General features: G+C 48.5%; 1 protein-coding gene across 1 annotated transcript in view; it reads right to left on the bottom strand.

Moving 5' to 3' along the window:
• Positions 1–3,588: 3,588 nt before the first annotated feature.
• The window catches only part of GAB2 (GRB2 associated binding protein 2), a 159,041-nt gene continuing 143,578 nt past the window's right edge, over positions 3,589–19,051 (bottom strand). The window contains exons 4-10 of the mRNA XM_069469171.1: positions 11,344–11,930; positions 9,988–10,082; positions 8,616–8,880; positions 7,676–7,763; positions 7,238–7,340; positions 4,638–4,763; positions 3,589–3,732 (exon numbers count right to left, since the gene is read on the bottom strand). Of these exons, the coding sequence (XP_069325272.1) occupies positions 3,589–3,732; positions 4,638–4,763; positions 7,238–7,340; positions 7,676–7,763; positions 8,616–8,880; positions 9,988–10,082; positions 11,344–11,930 (1,408 nt within the window). The remainder of the gene's footprint in view (positions 3,733–4,637; positions 4,764–7,237; positions 7,341–7,675; positions 7,764–8,615; positions 8,881–9,987; positions 10,083–11,343; positions 11,931–19,051) is intronic.

Below are 19,051 nucleotides of genomic sequence, written 5' to 3'. Positions count from 1 at the left end.
CGAGCCCATTTTTCTCTTCCCAACAAATAGCAACAATTCTGTGCGAAATGATTCTAAATTTCAAGACACAAGTAGCCTACAAATACACGAGAACACACATCACCAGATATCACACACTAGCCTGAATCATGGTCCCAGGCCCCAAAGAGCTTGGTGAGTCCCAGAATGATAGCCCCAGCCCCACCCCCACTCCCCAACCCCCCGAAAGGCCTTCGGAGTGTAGCCTTGCTTCCCTCACCTTTTACAGATGAAGGCCCGGACAGGAAGGGAGTACTAATTTCCCTCTATCGGACACTCTTCCAGGGCTCTGGCAAAGGCATGGGGCCGAGACTAGCTCTGTAGCAGGTAAAGGGGGCCAAAGGGCAGACCAACTGAGCTCGTGCTCCAACAGCCTCAGAATGGTTGTGCTTTTGTCCTAGGAAAGGGGCATATTTTAATGGCTTCAAATGAAGAAGTTACCAAAATCAAGGTAGGGAGGAGACTGGGGGTGATGGGTGCTGCCCACCTCTGGTGACGCAGGGAGTTCCCACTCAACGCAGCTGGGCATCAGCTGTGGAAGGGACCACAGACCATCTAATCCAACCACTCATTTCACAGATGGCAAAGCAAGGAGCCAGGGAGACACCAGCTCCCTCTCATGGTTCAACTTTAACCTTGCAGAGGTGGAGCTGGGAGTGGGTGAAGAAGGCTCCTATGGAGAAGCCCCAGGCAGGACAGGTCCCTGTGAGAGCTCTGCTGGGTTAGGAAGGCATTGCCGTTCTGGGGTCTTAGTCCTTGCTAGGCCACCAGGAAAGGTGGACTTTGACCCATGGATTAGCCAAAGGACCAGTTTTTTAAACTGAGTTGAGTTTTCCTTTTTGGGGGGTGGGTACATGCTAGACATGGCTGGTAGTTTGAGGCTTAAGCCAGAGCTCTGCTTTCAAAAGCCCAATTTCTTATCTTGTCCTTCCTTCCATCTCCACCCCTACACTTCCACCGTAAGGGTTTTGATAGTTACAGGAACCAAGAGCTGGAAGGAAGGCCCCTTGGAGATTAGATTTGAGCACCTCAGTCTCTGAAGACTCCAGCCAGTTTCATTCACATCATGGCACGCTCAGAGCATGCTCACATTTTTATGGGAGCCTGCTTGGGGCACAGGGGAGATACCAGTTAAAAGCTCTGCCATCTGGGACCCCTTGTAGAAGGCCTTAAAGGGACACTGTCAGTGCTGGGCAGAGTAAACCAGTACGCTGCATACCTGCCCAGTGTAGCTATAGTCATCACTACCATTTCATCTGAGGGGCTGGACCTATACTCCCAAAGGTCTTTTTGTTCCCCAAACATGAGGCTTTCCATGTTTCTGCTTCCTTCCCCCATCATTGGACCCAGGCCTTGCCTGCCTTCCCCATAAAAACCCAACCTATCCAACTGTAAGGCTGTCTCAGGCACCCTGTCTTCCTAGAATCCACTTCCCTGATCTCTTCCCCACTCCTACCTCTTGCACCAACCTCCCTGAGACATAGTCTTTACTTCCTCCACACTCCATCAGCATCCTAAGTCTCTCTCTCTCATGGCCATCAACACTGTCTCGTGTCCTTTTCTCACTGATTGTGACCATCTCAAGTTTAGGGACAACATCTGATTAATTCCTGTGTCCTCGGTGCCTAAGCCAGCATCTGGCCACAGCAGCCATTACTAAATGCTTCTTGAGTTGATGTGAACTGAAGCTAAGAGGAGAGGAGCTACCATAGGGGACGTGATGCTCCCAGGATGGCTCCTTAGGGAAAGGCCAGGCCATGGGTCTGGCGAAGTGTGTGAACTCACAGGAGCTGAAAGGGGAGTGGGTAGCTACCCCCATCAGACATGGTGGGAAGTAATTTTTTTTAGAGGAAGAAGGTCTGTTCACCCTAGGGTAAGACGAAATGTCTGGTTTGCCCTGTTGCTTCTGAAACTCTTGAAAATTTGGTCAAGAACTTTCAGCATAAAATTTCAGATCCCCCCTCCTTAGGCATAAGAGAAAGAGCCTCGGGTGATACCCTACCTCCAGTCCCTGCTGATCTGATGACCTTTCAAGCCTTGGAGGGAGAAAGTTGGCTTCTCCCATCCCTGTAGCCAAGTTTGAGTCCAACGTGGCACCTGGAATGCTGGGGAGCAACAGAGGGGAGGCGGGCTGAGGAAACCCTCTGGGCCTGGCACCAGGCCAGATGTGTCCCTGCCCCGCGACCTGGCACATACCCCAGCCCATCAGCACAAGCCATCAGCTGTACTACATGTGGTCCTCTAGACGCAGTTCTGCCCTGCTCACCCTTATCCTGCCTGACCTGCCGTCCCTCCGTCCTGGGAGTGGCCCTCGTATCACACTGCCACACACATCGCTCCTCACTTTCTGCTCTGCCCTGCACCCCTATGCACTGCCTGGGGCACCCTACCAAGCCACCTCGGCACCCTCCCCCGCCACACTGTCCACCTCCCAGAACCCTCACTGGCTGCGGCTGCAGCTGCACCACCCCACTGCAGGGCACTGGACTGCCCTGTGCCCCTGCCCAGCCCTTCCTGTCCCAAGGCTCCCCCTCAGTCCCTGCATCACCTGCACCTGTACCACGCTCCCTCCTGCCTCCCCCCAACCCCCTACTGCTGGCTTTCCCACTACACACTGTGGCTGTGTCGCTCAGCCTGGTCCAAGCTGCCTCCTGTGTGGAGCTCCTGGGTGCAGTGGGGGGCCCGCCAGGGGGGACTGGGGAAGAAGATTGCCCTCTGGCCCAGAGTGGCATTGTCAGAGAGTGATGGGGGGGCTGTGGCTCCTGAATTCAGGGGACCCTGACCCCACATTTTCCTTGTCACTTCCATGTCCTGAGCTGCAAGCCCTGCTCCTTCTCGGGTGCCCACCATCACTTTTCCCTTCCTTTTGTCCATCATCCTTCTGCCTGTCCACCCACACTGCTGCCCTGCCATGGCCTCAGCCTGAAAGTGAGCACCTCTGTAGGTACCAGCTGCCCCTCTGCATCTGGGGATCTAATTCCTTTGCCCCCCTCAGGACCACCTCTGGCTTTTCTTCTCAGTCAAGTGCCTTGATTCTGGTGGCCTGGCCTTGCCTCCCCCACCAAGAAAAACAGGGATGAAAAAGTCCGTATCTACTTTGGTCTGCTGGTCCTTGGCTCCCTGGGGCGGTGAGACGACTTGTCTTCTTCTGGGACTGAAGGAGAGGTAGCCCAGTGGCTGGAGGGAAGAGGGCTAAGGGCTGCGACCGACTGTGAGGTGTGGAATCTGGCTCAGGGCCCCAACCCCTCTCTCCAAACGTCTGGTAGATAGTCAGGTCTAAAGGCCAGGAAGAGGTTGAAGGATGCTTTTTGGCAATAGCTCCTAACTAAGGTGAGTGGAGGCATGGCCATTACTGATAAAAATCAGAAGTGGGCCCCGAGCGGGCAGAGGAAGTGCCTTGATCAGGCCCTAACCTCCCCGGGGAACGGTTCAGGGTCCCTGATGTCAAGTGCTTTGAAGGCCGAGAGTGGCAGAGAAGAAAGGTGGGGGAGGGGAGGGCAGGCGGGGAGGGGCCAGCTCTGGAGACGCTGCCTCCCGGCCCCTCCCTGGGCTCGGCGGCCCCTCCTCCGGTCACAGCTTGGCACCCTTGGACGGCTCTGAGGACTGCCGCACGTCGGTCCACTCCTGCATGGTGTTCTGCAGCGCCTGGGTCTTCTCCTTGTCCACCTGGACGTAGTCCACCTTCTCGTCCGAAGTGACAGATGAAGTGGATGGCTGAGGGGACAGAGTGGGAAAGGGAGTGGCTGTGAGTTCCCAGGAAGGAGAGGAGGAAGAGGAGGAGGAGAGTGGGAACTTCCCCAGTGATCTCAAGGGGAGAAGAGGGGGCCTCTGCTTGCCACTCTGACAGGCCTCCGAAGCCTGTCTTCTTCCCAATGCGGGCTCTAAAGCCTGAACTCCAAACTAATTGTCCCTGCTGCTGGACGCCATGACCCTGCCAGGCTTCTTATTTCCCTGCTCCTAGGAGGATCCAGGCCCATCCTTGGCCCTGGTGGATGGGCCCAGGCCCTTATTTCTGCCTCCACCCATCTCCCTCTGGTCACTTGTCCAGAGGAAAGAATTTGCTGGGTGTCAACAACCATCAGCCGTAGGGCTTTATGTGTGCCACCTTGATGAGCCCTCACAACTGCCCTGCGGGGGGAACCGTGCTGGGCAGAGCTCCCCACCCTGCTCTCTAGACAGGTAGCTCAGTGTGCTTGCTGGGGAGGCTATGCTAGGCCTGCAAATCCCTTCTGAAGGCCACTGTATCAATGGCAGGGCTCTGGGACCCACCCAGATAGCACATCCTCCTTAAATGAGACCCTGAGACCAGGAGGCAGCATCCCCGAGTCTTGGATATGCCACTGCTTCACTCTGTAACCTTGAGCAGATCAGGTCTCTGTGCACTTGTGCCCATCTCTACAACAAGGGGATGGGGTGACTGAGGAGGGTCTACGGACTGTGGGTACCTGTGCTCTGAGAGAGAGGAACACCTGTCTCTAAGACCCAGGCGACTCAGAAGCTGGTCCTGGAGGGGGAGGGAGGCTGGGTGCTGCTGTTCAGTGCTGAAGGCACCCTGGCCCCCATTATCTCTCCCCTGGGGTCCCCAAGAGCTATGAGCCCCCAACTCCCACCCCAGGCACCTTGCGGTGGGGACTTGGGGAGCTTGGCTGGAAATCCAGAGCCAGATAATCGACGCTGCCGGTGCTCTTCTTGGGGGCTGGACTGTTGGTGCCACTGGGAACGGGAGATGCAGACACTGGGTTTTGCTACCACAAGGAGAAAAAAACTGTTAGTGAGTTTAGGAAACAGACTAACCCACCATCCAGAAAAACACACCCCTGGGTATAAGACCTGTTGGTTCACTGAGCCCTACTCTGAGCCACGCACCAACCTAGGGACTTTTCGTGTTCTCATTTTAATCCTCACAACAATCGTGTGATGGAGGTATCATTACTGCTCCACTGTTTAAAACAAAGATAAAACCGTAGTTCACTTGACTTTCAGAGAAGTGAAGTGACTATGCCCATGGCACAGCTGGTGTGTGATGGCAATCGGGTCTGTTTCCCGACTCCCAGACCTGTGCTAATGCCATGTACCACGCTGCCTCCTTTATAGGGCACCGGCCAAATCTCATCCACAGTCTCTCTCCCGAGACACCCAGCCTTTGCTTGCTGGCCCTTAACGGACCACACAACATTATTAGTCATCAGAGAAACGAAAATCAAAACTACAACGAGCTATCATCTCACCCCAGTTAAAATGGCTTTCATCAAAGAGAGAGGCAATAAAGGATGTGAGAAAAGGGAACCCTCACACACTATTGGTGGGAATGTAAATTAGTGCAACTACCATGGAAAGCACTACGGAGGTTCCTCAAAAAACTAAAAATAGAACTACCGTATGACCCAGCAATCCCACTGCTGGGTATATATCCAAAGGAGGGGAAATCAGTATATTGAAAAAATATTTGCACTCCCATGTACATTGCAGCACTATTCACAATAGCCAAGATTTGGAATTGACCAAAGTGTCCATCAACAGATGAATGGATAAAGAAATTGTGGTACATATACACAATGGAATATTATACAGTCATAAAAAGAATGAAATCCTGCCATGGACGGAACAACACGGATGGAACTGGAGACGTGTTAAGTAAAATAAGCCAAGTACATAAAGACAAATTTGCATGTTCTCACTCATATGTGGGAGCTAAATATTAAAAACAATTGATCTCATGGAGACAGAGTAGAATGATGGTTATCAGAGGCTGGGAAGGTAGCAGGGAGGTGGGGGATAAGGTGGGGATGATTAATGGGTGCAAAAATATATACAGGTAGAATGAACAATATTTAATAGCACCACAAAGTAATTATAATCAGCAATAAGTTAGGGTATACTTTAACCGAAAGAGTGGAATTGGAATGTTCCTAATACAAAGAAATGATAAATGCCTGAGGTGATGGATACTCCAATTACCCTGATTTGATTAATTCACATTGTATGCCTGTATCAAAACATCACATGTACCCTATAAAGATATGTAAATATTAGGCACGCATAAAAACTAAAAATTAAAAAAAATGTAAAAGGCCAGGCGTGGTGGCTCACGCCTGTAATCCTAGCACTCTGGGAGGCTGAGGCGGGTGGATCGCTCAAGGTCAGGAGTTCAAGACCAGCCTGAGCAAGAGCGAGACCCCGTCTCTACTAAAAACAGAAAGAAATTAGCTGGACAACTAAAATATATATAGAAAAAATTAAAAAAAAAAATTAGCCGGACGTGGTGGCGCATGCCTGTAGTCCCAGCTAATCGGGAGGCTGAGGCAGGAGGATTGCTTGAGCCCAGGAGTGTGAGGTTGCTGTGAGTTAGGCTGATGCCACAGCACATTAGCCCAGGCAACAGAGTGAGCCTCTGTCTCCAAAAAAGAAAAAAAAAAAAAAGAACATATTTTCTTTGTGCCCTGGATGTTGGAAAATTTTCTTCTGTTGCACCAGATCAGCTCCTCTGAAACTCCCACCCGTGGCCTAGAGCGGGCAGTCACACGGAAGCAGCGTGCTCCCTCCACCCGGCTCCTCCGCGATCTGAACACTCGCCTCATCCCCAGGCTGCACAGAGCCCTGTTTCCTCAGCAGTTCCTCAGATAACACACTCCAGCGTCCTGCCGCCACCCAGGCTCCTGCTCTAGAAGAGCACACCTTGTCTAGGACTTTCCTGAAGTCTTATTCTAATGAGAAAGGTGATAGTCCCGTGTTGTTTGTTGGCTGATTTAGTTGATTTGTTCTTTCAGTATCTATGCAGCGACTAGCAGGTGCTGGGCAGCTAAACCCTTTTCAATGAAAATCTCAGGGAAGAAACTTATACTCTGCCTCTATAAACACCTCTGTTATGGCCTTCACCACGGTGAGTTATGCATGTGTGTCTCTCATCACTGCGTAGGTACCTCCAGCACTGCCTCTCCAAGGGCACGGATCATGCCACCTGTGTCACAGCCATGAGAGAGGCAGGCCGCCCCAGCTCTTTGAGACTTTCTTAGGGCAGGGCCCATATGTTCCTTACATCTAATGACAACTCCCATTCCTTGATTTCTGTGCTCAAGAAGGATCTGTAGCAGGAGAGTAAATCACAATGCAAGGAGTCCCTGGGCTGAGGTGAGCTAGCTAAGCTAGCAAGTAGAGAACTGAGCGGGAGGTACCAGGGGACTCTGATAGGAGTCATTCTGGCAAACCCCCAAGGACTTACCATAGGGACATAGTTCTCTTCGCTGTCTCCCGAGTCCGTGCTGGTGATGCTCTGAGTGGAGATAGGGCGGCAGTACTGGGAGGAGCTGGGGTTGAAGCTGTGGCTGTTGGGGAGGGAAACAAACAATAAACCCTGGGGAAGCCTCATGGCTGCTGTTTCTTAGCCTCCAGCTGGGCCCTGACCCTCAAACACTCAGACCTCAGCCTTCAGAGCTTCCCACTCCATCAGATTAAGATCTAATACAGGGCAGGTATAATCATTCCCTGTTACAGCTGAGGAAACCACACCCCAAGAGATCAGGAGACATGATCAGCTAATGAGAGTATGAGCATCCAAAGCATCAGAACCCAGCTGTCCAGGGCCCCAGGCCAGCGACCATTCCCTTCATCTCCCCTAACCCCCGACTCCAACCTTCCCCTTCCACACACACACACTCACTTGGCCCTGGACCAAGACTTGGTGATAGGCGATTTGAAGGGGAGCTCATCGATGACGGTGCTTCTCAGGTCAAGTGGTGTTGGCTTTGCTGGAGCAGGAAGAGAAAGTCCAGTAATTAGCCAGTAATAACAATGCCTCACATACGTACATTATACTCAGGTATAACGCACACACATGTTCGTAAAGGCCTTCACGGTCATTTCGGTTTTACACAGGGAAACAAAGGCTCAGCAAGGCTTTATAATCCTTGCCCATGCTGACAGGTCTTGAAGTCATGTCTTCAGATTCCAAATTATATTCTTTCTACTATATCTATGATAATCATATTTTCAGAATCCAAAATGGGGACTACTGGTCTGATAACAGATTTTTCTCCCTAGATTTATGACTTTACATAAAAACAAGAGACTGGGTTTGAAGTGGAGATGGTCACCATGGCCACCCCCTGCTGCTCCTGGACAGGGCTGTGCAAGCCACAGTGGAGGAAGGTAAATGCCCGGAGGCCCTAAGACTTCAGTTCCACACCCTACAATCTGAATTCCCTGCTGACCAGACCCACAAGGGGCTCTCTCTGCCCAGTTATCCTATTCTTCCCTTTGAATTCCTGCCGCTGATCCAAAGCCAGCAGGTAGCGGTGCTGGCAGACTGGAACTTGAACTCTGGCACTTCTTCCTGTTCTACATGCAGAGGGCATAGATCTAACTTTACTGAACACCTGCTGTGTACCAGAGTACTATCCTAGATGCTGTCCTTCAAAACAAACCTGGTAGGCAGGGATTACTATCCCCATTTCACAGATAAGAAAACTAAGGCTTGGCGAGTTTACATGATTTGCCCAAAGTCATATAACCCCAAGTCTAGCATCGACCTGATTCCTAAGCAAATGCAAGTGGTCCCTGGATAGTGTGCTGACATGGGACAGGGGAAAGAGTGGACTTACCTTTCCGGTCAGGTTTGAGGTTGCGGTTGACAGGGGGTGGCTGGATCTCACTTCCTCGGCTGGGGCCTCGGTGCATAGGAAGAGTTGTGGATGGGTAGCCAAGTGGGTCAAAGTGATGGGGCCCTGGGCTCATGGGGATGTAGACACTCTGGGAAGTATCACCTGCTCGCTCCATGGCCAGGAGGGTGGAGGAACCTGGGTTCATGGGCACGTAGTTGTCTTCAGAATTGCTGCTATCTGATCGGCCCACAAGCGTTTTCCCTGGCTGGGGAGAGGGAGCGTGAAAGAAACACAGCTGTCACTTGCAAGAAGAAACCAGAAGGGGATGAGAAACTATATACAAGGCAAGAAAAGTCATGCCTGAGTTAGCTACACTTTGAGGCTGTAAGGGAGACTTGAGAAGACCAAATAAGAAAGCAGAGTGGAAGACAGGAAGAAATGAGGTCTGTGGGTCCCTTCCAGCTTTCATGACCTCTTGGAGGTCCATTTATAATTTACGATACCTAGAATATAAAATATCCTTGGTGGCTAGATCCACTTGGGTTTCTGGATGCCAGGCCAAGGCTGAGGGCAGCACATGCCAAGGACTGTGTAGGTTTGGTTCGGGACCTGCCTTCTGCCTCAAGTTCAGACCCACCACTGGCAGGTCAGCATCTCAGGCCCTGATCAGGGCAAGGAGCGTTATTAGGAGTCTTGGCCGTGGAAGGGCCTGAGGCTCACCCGGAGCCCCTAGGTGACCACCAAGCTGCAGGCAGAGCTGCCACAGAGATTGTGTAATGCAGCAATCCTGGCTAGAGCCTTCCTCCAACCCCTGCCCTCTCTGCCCAGACTTACAACTAAGCTGCTTCTGCTTTGGTTACCTAATTTTCACTGTCTCTCCAATGGGCCTGAAGCCAGGCCCTGGGCTGCTTTTTTCTTTGGAGAACTGTGGTCAGCCCCTTTTAGAGAGTGGCCGCAGATCCCACACTCAAGCCATCATTGTGCCACCGAGGCTGACTCTGAGTACCACCCCTGCCTGGAGTCTCACGCTGCAGCACCTCTCCTCCAGGTGAGACCTCGTGGGTAAGGTTGCCGCCTTAGAAGGTCTGCCACCCCAGATCCTGAGTCTACTGCATCTTAGACCCCCTGTGCCTACCTGCAGGGTTGGTGAACCTCATAATCCAGTCTACCTAAGTACTTACATTTCTTCCAGACTAGCATATGTGTATCTTAATTGTCCAAAAACTCATCCCAGGGTTCTGAACTGAGACAAGAATCTAGGCAGAGTCCTAAGAGGGAGATGCCATCATTCTTTTGGTGCCGTGCTTTTTCATGGGTGTGATCTTTTACCCACCTGAGCTGGCCTGAGGACCCATGGTTAAACTGCACTCACCGAGAAAGAACCGACTCCATCACTCATGGACGCAGCAGACCGGCCTGCACCCTCTCCACCACGCGGGGGGGATTCGTAGGTCTCACAGGAAGAAGCTATGACACGGAAAGGAAGAGTCACACACTCACAGTTGGTCCATGTGCTGACACTGCCCACACCCTTACCAGTGTTGCTCAGGGTCTTACTGATACTCTGGAAGATACTATTCTCAACCCCAGATGATAAGGTATTACTTCCAACACATCACTCCTCAGTTCAAAAATTCCTGCTGGGCTTCTAGATCTAGCTCCAATGTTAGCATCTGCAGACAATCCCTCCTTGACAACTGCTGCCCTCATTTATGCACCTCTCCTTTGACAGCTATAGCACTTACCACCTGTCCCCCCACCCCAGCCATCACCTCTGTGAACACTACAGTAACGTACTCATCCTAATTTACACATGTTGGTGTTATTTTTCCAACTAGATGTGAACTCTGAAGGGCAGGAATGTGTTTTATGTATGTCTCCATGATCTCAGTTCCAAAGCACAGGTGACTGCTCAGAGTGTTGACACACTGAAAGACTGCAAAGAGTTCTACACCAGGAACCAGGACCCCAGGGTCCTGAGTCTCATCTCTGTCACTGATGACTCTGCAGCCCTGAATAAGTCTCTTAACTACCAGGGGCCTCATGAGAAATGGAGACAATGAGGCTTTGTCCCACCAAACTCTCTGCCTGGCTTAAACAAGAGGATGCATTAGAAAAGACTCTGCAAGCTTTAAAGCAAGATGCAAAATTAAAGGAATTAATATTGTTCTATTTTTTCATCAAACAGAGGAGGTTATATGCAGAGTTGGAATATTTTCAGTGGAAAACAAATCATAACAGAATTTAGGTACTTCAAATAGAAGTTCGGACTTCAACCAAAGAGACTGAAGTGTAGCTTAGAAAATATTCTGCAGATCTCATTTTAATAGTCTGTTAGTCCACATAGGTTTGGCTCCAGTTTAGACTGAGCCTCTAAATTTATTTTTTAAACTTTTGGGTTGATTTATAAATGAATAAAATACTATGATTTGGACTTCCAAACCCATAATATGTTGTACTGTGGTTAACCAAGAATGTTCTATCTCCCTTAATAGAATATTAACCTCCCTCAGGCAGGCTCTGCTACACTCTTGCCATTGTGGCTGTCTCCTAATAGCCTCCGGTGCCAGAGGACCAACTGGTAAAGGATCTGGGTAGAAGATGCCTAAACTCATGAGTATCAGTGACCTGGGTGGTTCTTACATCTCTCTTGGCCATGGATGACGAAGGACTAGCAAACCACTGAGAAGCCCCGTGCTACCGCGTCTCAGCTATGGCTTATACTGACCTCGGTGAAGTCGGCTGTTGTCCATTGCCGGGAGAGTATTGCGCCTGGGGATGGTGGCAGCGACAGATCTGTTATTCTCACTGGTCGGAGGCTTCTGCTGAGGGCTGCCCCATCGAGGTGTTTCTGCCTGGCTTGGCTTGGGGGGTCGGGGTGGGGGAGCTATGGCTGAATCCCCAGGGGTGGCCACTGCCATGGCATTGTGGTTCTTATCCAGAGTGAATGTCCTAGGGATCTGGTAGGCTGAAAGTGGGGTGGCCGGAACGTCCATATTGTCTACCAGGAGGTCCCCAAACTCCCGGCACAGGGTGTTGCTGGGCGTCTTGAAGGTGTACACGTCCTCATTATCTGTCTCAGAGCCTGTGAGGCTGCCCTTGGTGTGGCCATGGGAGGCCAGGCTCCGGGGGAGGTCGTAGGCACTGTCTCTGAATTCTGTATTATGCCGGCTCGGCTTGGGAAGGCTATAGAAACCATGGACTTGACCACTGACCCCGTTGACACAGTGTCCGTTGCCCTGGGCAAGTTTCTGTACGGCTGTGTCACTCCTCATGAGAAACGAGGCCCTGGTGCCCTGAGAGAAGCTGGCACTCCTAAAAGAGAGAAAGAAGGGAAGGGGCAGGGGCATGAGAAAAGCCAAGGATGGCCCCAGGGAGGTCGGCTGGGATGTTCAAAGGCCCAAGCAGGTAGCTGGGCTGGAACAAAACACAGTGCGAGGAGTCAGGCAGACCTGAGGGTTATTTAGGATTCACCACATACTAGCTGTGTGACCTTGAGCAAGCACTTCTCTTTCTGAACTTCAGTTTCTGTATCTGCAAAATGGTGATTAAAAATATACTTTGAAGGCTGCTTTTTTTTTTTTTTTTGCCTGTCACCCTATTGACCAGGAGATGTTTATATATATATATATATACATATATATATATATATATATATATATTTTTTTTTTTTTCTGAGATTGAGTCTCACTCTGCCACCCAGGCTAGATAGAGTGCAGTGGCACACTCACAGCTCACTGTAGCCTTGAACTCCTGGGCTCAAATGGTCCTCCTGCCTCAGCCTCCTGAGCAGCTGGGACTACAAATGTGTGCTACCACACCTGGCTTGTTTAGAAATTAGACTCTAGTATATCTAACACAGAGATGTTTAATCAACGTTAGCCTTTGTTTCTCCTCCCACCTGCAAATGGCTGTGATGAGCAGGGGTTGATCTTACCCCCCCCAACCCAAAACAGATATCAATAAGCCAGTTACGCTGCCTACTTGTGCACTGTTTTAGGTACAACAGAATATACACATTTGAATACAAATGCTGAGAGACAGTGAAAAGAACCCTTAAGTTGGTGTCAGAAAACAGCAAGCAAGTCATTTTATCTCTGAGTCTCTTTGCCAGTGTAAAATAAACTAGCTCATAGGTGTTGATGTTGTAAGTTATAAATAATTATTCAAATGTAAGCTACAGATTTATTTTCCACCGTAAATTATGGTTGGTTGAGAGGCCTTTAGAGGGGGAAATATCTCTTACCAGAAATCTAGAAATCTATAGGAAAAATGGATTCCTGTTTGGGAACTATATTCAGGATAGAAAAGGTTTTACTTATTTTTTTTTAATTTAGGTTTTGGGAAACAAGGCAAGCAGCAAGGAGAGGAGCCGCAAACGAGGGAAGCCTGTGTGCGGTTCCGGTCCTGCTGCTGCTGTGTTCTGTGAGCTCCCCAGGCTCCCCTCAGGTGTGAGCTGGTGGCTCCCAACGATTTCTAAGGGTCTGCCTGGCTCTGAAGCTCTATAAGCCTTTGGCTTTACAAGAGTGGTTTTCAAACTGGATTCTATGTGCTGTGTGGTGCTTTGGGAAATTGGAGGGTGATATTCGGTACAAGTAGGGATCCAGGTCCAGTTTTCCAGTTTTTATATTATGATTCTTCATAGGATTTTATTTGGGGAAAAAAGGGAAGATTCAATCCTTTATAGCAGTGATTCTCAGCCTTTTGGAGGCCACAGGCATCTTTAAGAATCTAATAAAAAGCTCTTGGAGCATCTCCCAGAAAAGGCAAATCTCGTACACATATACATTTGCACGCTACTTCGTGGGGGCCAGTCATACAGAACCCTTGGGGACAATTCCTGGAACTCTGCCTTATATAATAGTTCTAGCTCATGGGGAGCGTTAGTTATAGATGTGGCCACCAGATGGTGCTAGAAAATAGGGCCCGGAAACTTAGACAGGAGGAGAGGAAACAGGTGTGTAGGGCAGGCTCCCTCTTCTGTAAACTGCACCCTTGATGGCTGGGAGTTCTGGTTCCCGCCCCAAACCTTCTCTGGTGCTCCTCCAGTGTGTTCCCCTTCTCCCTTTCTATTCCGTTCCGCACACATAACCAAGCCAACAGCCATGGGCCTAGATGACGGAACACCCAGTCTTTAGATAATGACTATGGTGATTAGGGAGGGCAGGGGAGCCAATGGCAGACATAAGGTGTTCACGCTGTTCCCATTTGTCTGTGGTGTCTCTTATGTTGTCTTTTGAAATTTCCACTCTCTGTTGGATGTCCCCATCTGGATTTGTTTATTTAACAAACAGTTGCTGATTTCCTGCTTTCCATCAGGGTCAGGCACAATAGATAAAGAGATGCCACCTGCCCTTCAGGGGTTGGGAGGGTGGGGAGTAGAGGGGGCATGTCACAGCAGTGGAGGAGGTAACGTGTGAAAATCACTACAATCAAGTAGGGGCGAGTGCATGGCTGCTGGCAGATTTATACTAACCCTCCCTGGTGGTGATAGTGGAGGATGTCAGGGAAGGCTCCTTCAGAGATGTTACACCTGAGGAAGTCTAGAAGGATGAGCAGCTATTGGCCAGGCAAAAGGCAAGAGAAGGGAAAAGCTGTGCCTTTGGAGGCACAAAGATGTAGAACATAACTTGGCAAGTTCGAGGAACAGCAAGCTGCTCAGGCTGGAGCAAGCACGTTAGAAGGCAGGGCTGAGAGATGACAAGGCAGGGGCCAGGCCAGGGCTGAAGGGAACAGGGAGCCTCTGAGAGATTTTAAGGTGGGAATAGGGTTGGGGAGAGCATCACAGGTATCCTGCAGTAACCTTAAACATATTCAGGATGAACTCATCATCTTCCTCTTGTCTACTTCTTCTCCTGACTCTCCTGTTTTGGGAATGGCACCAGTTACTCAAGCCAGAAACCTGGGAGTTACCCACATTATAATTTCTCACGCACTAACCCCATCAGGTCCTACTGAGCCCACCCCAGTTCAGTTCCTCCTGATTTTTCTTCTGGATCATTGAAAGGGCTGGTAACTAATCTCCCCAGCATCTGCCCAGGGCCTCTCTGATCCTCTGCATCCTACTGATATTTACTTTCCTAACTTCCCCAGCTTACACATTTTCAATACTGCCTCAATGCCTGTTTGGACTAAGCCCAAACCCCAGGGTCCTTCCCAACTGATCTCTCCAGTACCTTCTCCCTAGTTCCCCTCTCCACTCCAGGATCCCCTCAAACCCGACTCTGCAGGGTTCCAGCTGCCCACTTAGTCACTCCCCTGGGCTTTGCTGTGTCTGGAAGGCCTCTTACTTCAATCTGCCAAGCTCCTGCTCCGTTTATCCTTCAAACTCAGCGCAGACGGCACATCTTTTAAAATGTTTCTTATATCCTCTACCTCCGAGCATTATCAGTCACTTACTTAACCTTGTTCCTGGAGAGGCAGCACTTGTTATCGGTACTATGTACCATTGTTACTTGTCTCCTCCAACAGACTGATTTCCTTGAGGAAAGAAACTGTGTCTTACTAATTCTTCTCTCCTCAGCACTCAGATCAGGGCTTGTCACATAGTAAATAATGAATGCTATGTTTGTGTAATGAACAAATGAATGTGTGTGATATTATAAAATATATATTTAGTCTTTGACCCCATTTCCTGACATATAACTCCCAGAATCTCCAGAGTGATGTCTTTTGGTACGCTACTGATTGACTGATGGCCGACTGACTGATCTATAGCTTCAGGATGGGCACTGGTCACTGGATTACAGGGTTGGGACTTTCAGCCCCACCCCGTGGGTTCTGGGAGAGGAGAGGGGCTGAAGGTTGAGTGATGGCCAATGGCTTAATCATTCATGCCTATGTCATGAAGCCTCCATAAAAACACCAAAAAACTGGGTTTGGGAGCTACTGGATAGCCGAACACATGGAAGGTGAACAGGAACTCATCCACCTGCTCGGAGGACCACACACTCCAACTCCACAGGGACAGAAGCTCCTATTCTTAGGACACTTCCAGATCTTGTCCTATGTATCTCTTCATCTGGCTATTTATTTGCATCCTTTGTAATAAGCTGGTAAATGAAAGCAAGTGTTTCCCCGAGTTCTATGACTTACTCTAGCAAATTAATCTAACCCAAAGAGGGGGTCATAGGTGGGAGAAAGGTTCCAGAGGCCAGGACTTGCTGCTGGTGGGAAGGAGGGGGCTACCTTGTGGGGCTGAGCCCTTCACGTGAGGTTTCTGAGGCTATCTCCAGGCAGACAGCATCAGAATGGGAGGATATACAGCTGGTGTCCTCTGCAGAACTGATTTTTTGCTTGGTGTGTGGGGAGAAACCCCATATATCTGGTCTCAGAAGTCTTCTATATTGATGATTGTTGTGGTTGAATGAGAGAACAGGAAAAGGCACTTTGAGTTTTTCCACATTTAGAGTAAGTAAACACATGAATAAAGAAAAGTGTGGTGTTGCCATCCCTTTTCCTGAGGTTTGTCCTAACCATTTGGATCAGCTGATCGAAGTCTTTCCTCTTTAGAATCCACTGGCTTATGCCCCAGCTTCTCTCCACCTCAGCATCTTCCTCTCTGGCTCCCAGAACCACTCGCTCATCCCGAAACATGTCCCACATGGTCTAAGCTCCAGCCCTGGGCTCGCACTACTCACCTGTCTCAGGAATGCTTCCTTGATACGTCACAGTCTTACACAAAGTCCAAAAGAAGCCTTCCTTTCTACCAAGGCATTATAGGCCCCCAATTCTCCTTTGCCCTTTAATCATTCCTGCCTCTGTGCTCCCACCGTACTCTGCGCTTTCATCCTAACACTCACCGTACTCTGCCTCAGGTTATTCAGGTCTGTGTCTTTCCACTTGTACCAGACCGTGTGCTCCTAGAAGGCAGAGGCCGCGGCCTGCACGTAGCAGGAGCACATGGTCTCCTATAGGCTTACAGAAACCTCACAAAAACAGGCAAGAGACCGTGCCAGGCACGTCACATGTGGTATCTCTTTAAACCCTCCCTCACACGTCTGTGAGATGCCTCTTACCCCCACATATCAGAGGAGGGAAACAGTAAACGGCAGAGTTGGTACAGGAAGATACTCAAACACAGTGTGCAGGGAGCTCCCTGGAGGCAGAAAGCAGCTACGAAGAAAATACTCCCCAAGCCAGAGCTCAGTGTGCCTCTCCTTCCCATTCCTGGCTGCCAGCTACTCCAGAAGCTGTTGGCATCATACCCTCTCTCCCTTGGCTTTCAGAAACGGTTTCTTAGTTTTTCTAAGTACCTTAATGATGAAGGGCTTAGTCTGACTTAAAAAAAAATTTTTTTTTCCTTTTACCAAGGGCGACCCCCCCACCCTGAGGCAGCCTCCAGCAGCAGGAAAGAAGCCCATCTTCTTAATGGGTATGTTCCCATTTAAGGGAAACCTAACATGTAAATACTTGTAAGTAGATTAAGTGCCAGAATAGAGTTCTGTGACTGTCACTGGCAATCTTAAGAGGTCACTTAGTCTATCCTGTATGTGACACATGCCCAAGGGATCTTTCCTGGGAGGGAAGGAAACTGTCATAATCTTTAAGAGACTCATCTTTGTATCTCAAACCCTTCTTTCTGCAATTTTCAGCCAATATTGAGAGAATTCTGTGGTTACAGAGCAAAGCTGTATATGTGAAACTAAAAGTTGTATATTCCGCCTTTGGTCAATCAAAGCCATGGGGTAAATGAGTCAGGGAAGCCTTGGAAAAGATTAATCATGGTTAAGTTCTCCACTGACATTTCTAATTTTACCTTTTACCTGCCACCTTTCTATAGAATACTGCTGCAGGGTCAATGATGGTTTCATTACGGAATCTCATTAATGAAATTTCACTCCCTGCAACCCTCACCAGAATTACAGCTTTTCAGGGCATTTGATTCACATCAATGCATCATCTGTTACAGGTTTAACAGCCTTCTTGAAATAAGACAACAGGCACTGGCTAGAATCTGGAATGAGACCCCAAAGGCTGGAGGGTGAAAATAAATCCAGTGAAAGTAATTTGTCTTCAAAGACAAAAAGCAATCTGCTTGTCTTGACACTGCCAGTTCAAAACCCTTTCCATTGGCAATGGACACTTTTCTGAATAGTTACTTATTTTAGTGCAGTGGAAGACCTGGATTTTGAGAACTGAAGTTATTTTAGCAGGAATACATATTATCTGTACTTGAAGGAAGAAGAGCGGTTATTACTGAAGAGTAATAATAAATATGTAATTCACAGTTTTATATCTAAGGTACTTAATTTATTGTAGCTTTATGTCAGGTTTCCCTTTAAATGAAAAAAGGAAGTCAGGCATGGTGGCTCACACCTGTAATCCTAGTACTTTGGGAGGCCAAGGTGGGAGGATCACTTGAGGCCAGGAGTTCAGGACCAGCTTGAGCAAGATCAAGATCCCCATCTCTACAAAAAAATAGAATAATTAGCTGGGTGTGGTGGTGTGTGCCTATGGTCCCAGCTACTTGGGAGTACAGTGAGCTATGATGATGCCAGTGCACTCTAGCCTGGATGAATGAGAAAGCAAGACCCTGTCTCAAAAAAAAAAAAAAAAAAAAAAAAAAAAAAGACAGAAGGCTGTTACTATTGCCCTCAGCAATCCAATCAGCCATATTTATGTATGCTACGCGGAGATGAATGAGCTTATTCTCTCTTTACAGTCCCTACTCAAAAGTAACCTTATAGGATTATTTTGGCAATCATATGAGGTAACTAATATAAAACTGCTTTGTAAATGGTAAAGCATCATTCCTTTTTTTCCAGGGTACCTAGTATGTAATGTCGATGTCAGAGGCAGTGCAGGATTCAAGCCCATTCACATACTTGGCATTGTTAGTCTTTTTTATTTTAGCCATTCCAGTGGAGATGAAGCAGAATCTCACTGAGGTTTCAATCTGCACTTCCCAGAGGAGCATCTTTCATGTGCTTATTGGCCATTCCTATATCTTTTCTTGGTGATGTTCAAATCTTTTGTCCATTGAAAAAAAATTGGGTTGCTTGTCTTCTTATTGAATTGTAAAAGTTCTTTATATACTCTAGAAACAAACTCTTGTCAGATATACATGTTTTGAATATTTTCTCACATTTTATGACTTGCCATTTTGTTTTCTTAATGGAGTCTTTTGAAAAGCAAAAGTTTTAATTTTGATAAAGACTACTTTGTCTATTTTTTCTCTTTTATGAGTCCTGCTTTTTGTGTTTTATATAAAAATCTCTGCTAATCCCAAGATCACAGACTTGTTTTCTTCTTTAAGTTTCATAGTATTAGATTTTATGTTTAGGTCTCTGTTGCACTTGAGTTACTTTTTGAATGGTGTGATGTAAGTAAGGGTTGCTGTTCTTTTTTTACTATTCCTATATGGATATCTAATTGTTCCAGCACCATTTGCCGAAAAGGCTTTCCTTCCTCCATTGGCACCTTTGTCTAAAGAC

The sequence above is a fragment of the Eulemur rufifrons genome, chromosome 6, assembly GCF_041146395.1.
Source record: "Eulemur rufifrons isolate Redbay chromosome 6, OSU_ERuf_1, whole genome shotgun sequence".
Classification (NCBI taxonomy): domain Eukaryota; kingdom Metazoa; phylum Chordata; class Mammalia; order Primates; family Lemuridae; genus Eulemur; species Eulemur rufifrons.
Note: the sequence above shows the minus strand (reverse complement) of the source record. Positions and strands in the feature narration are given on the sequence as shown.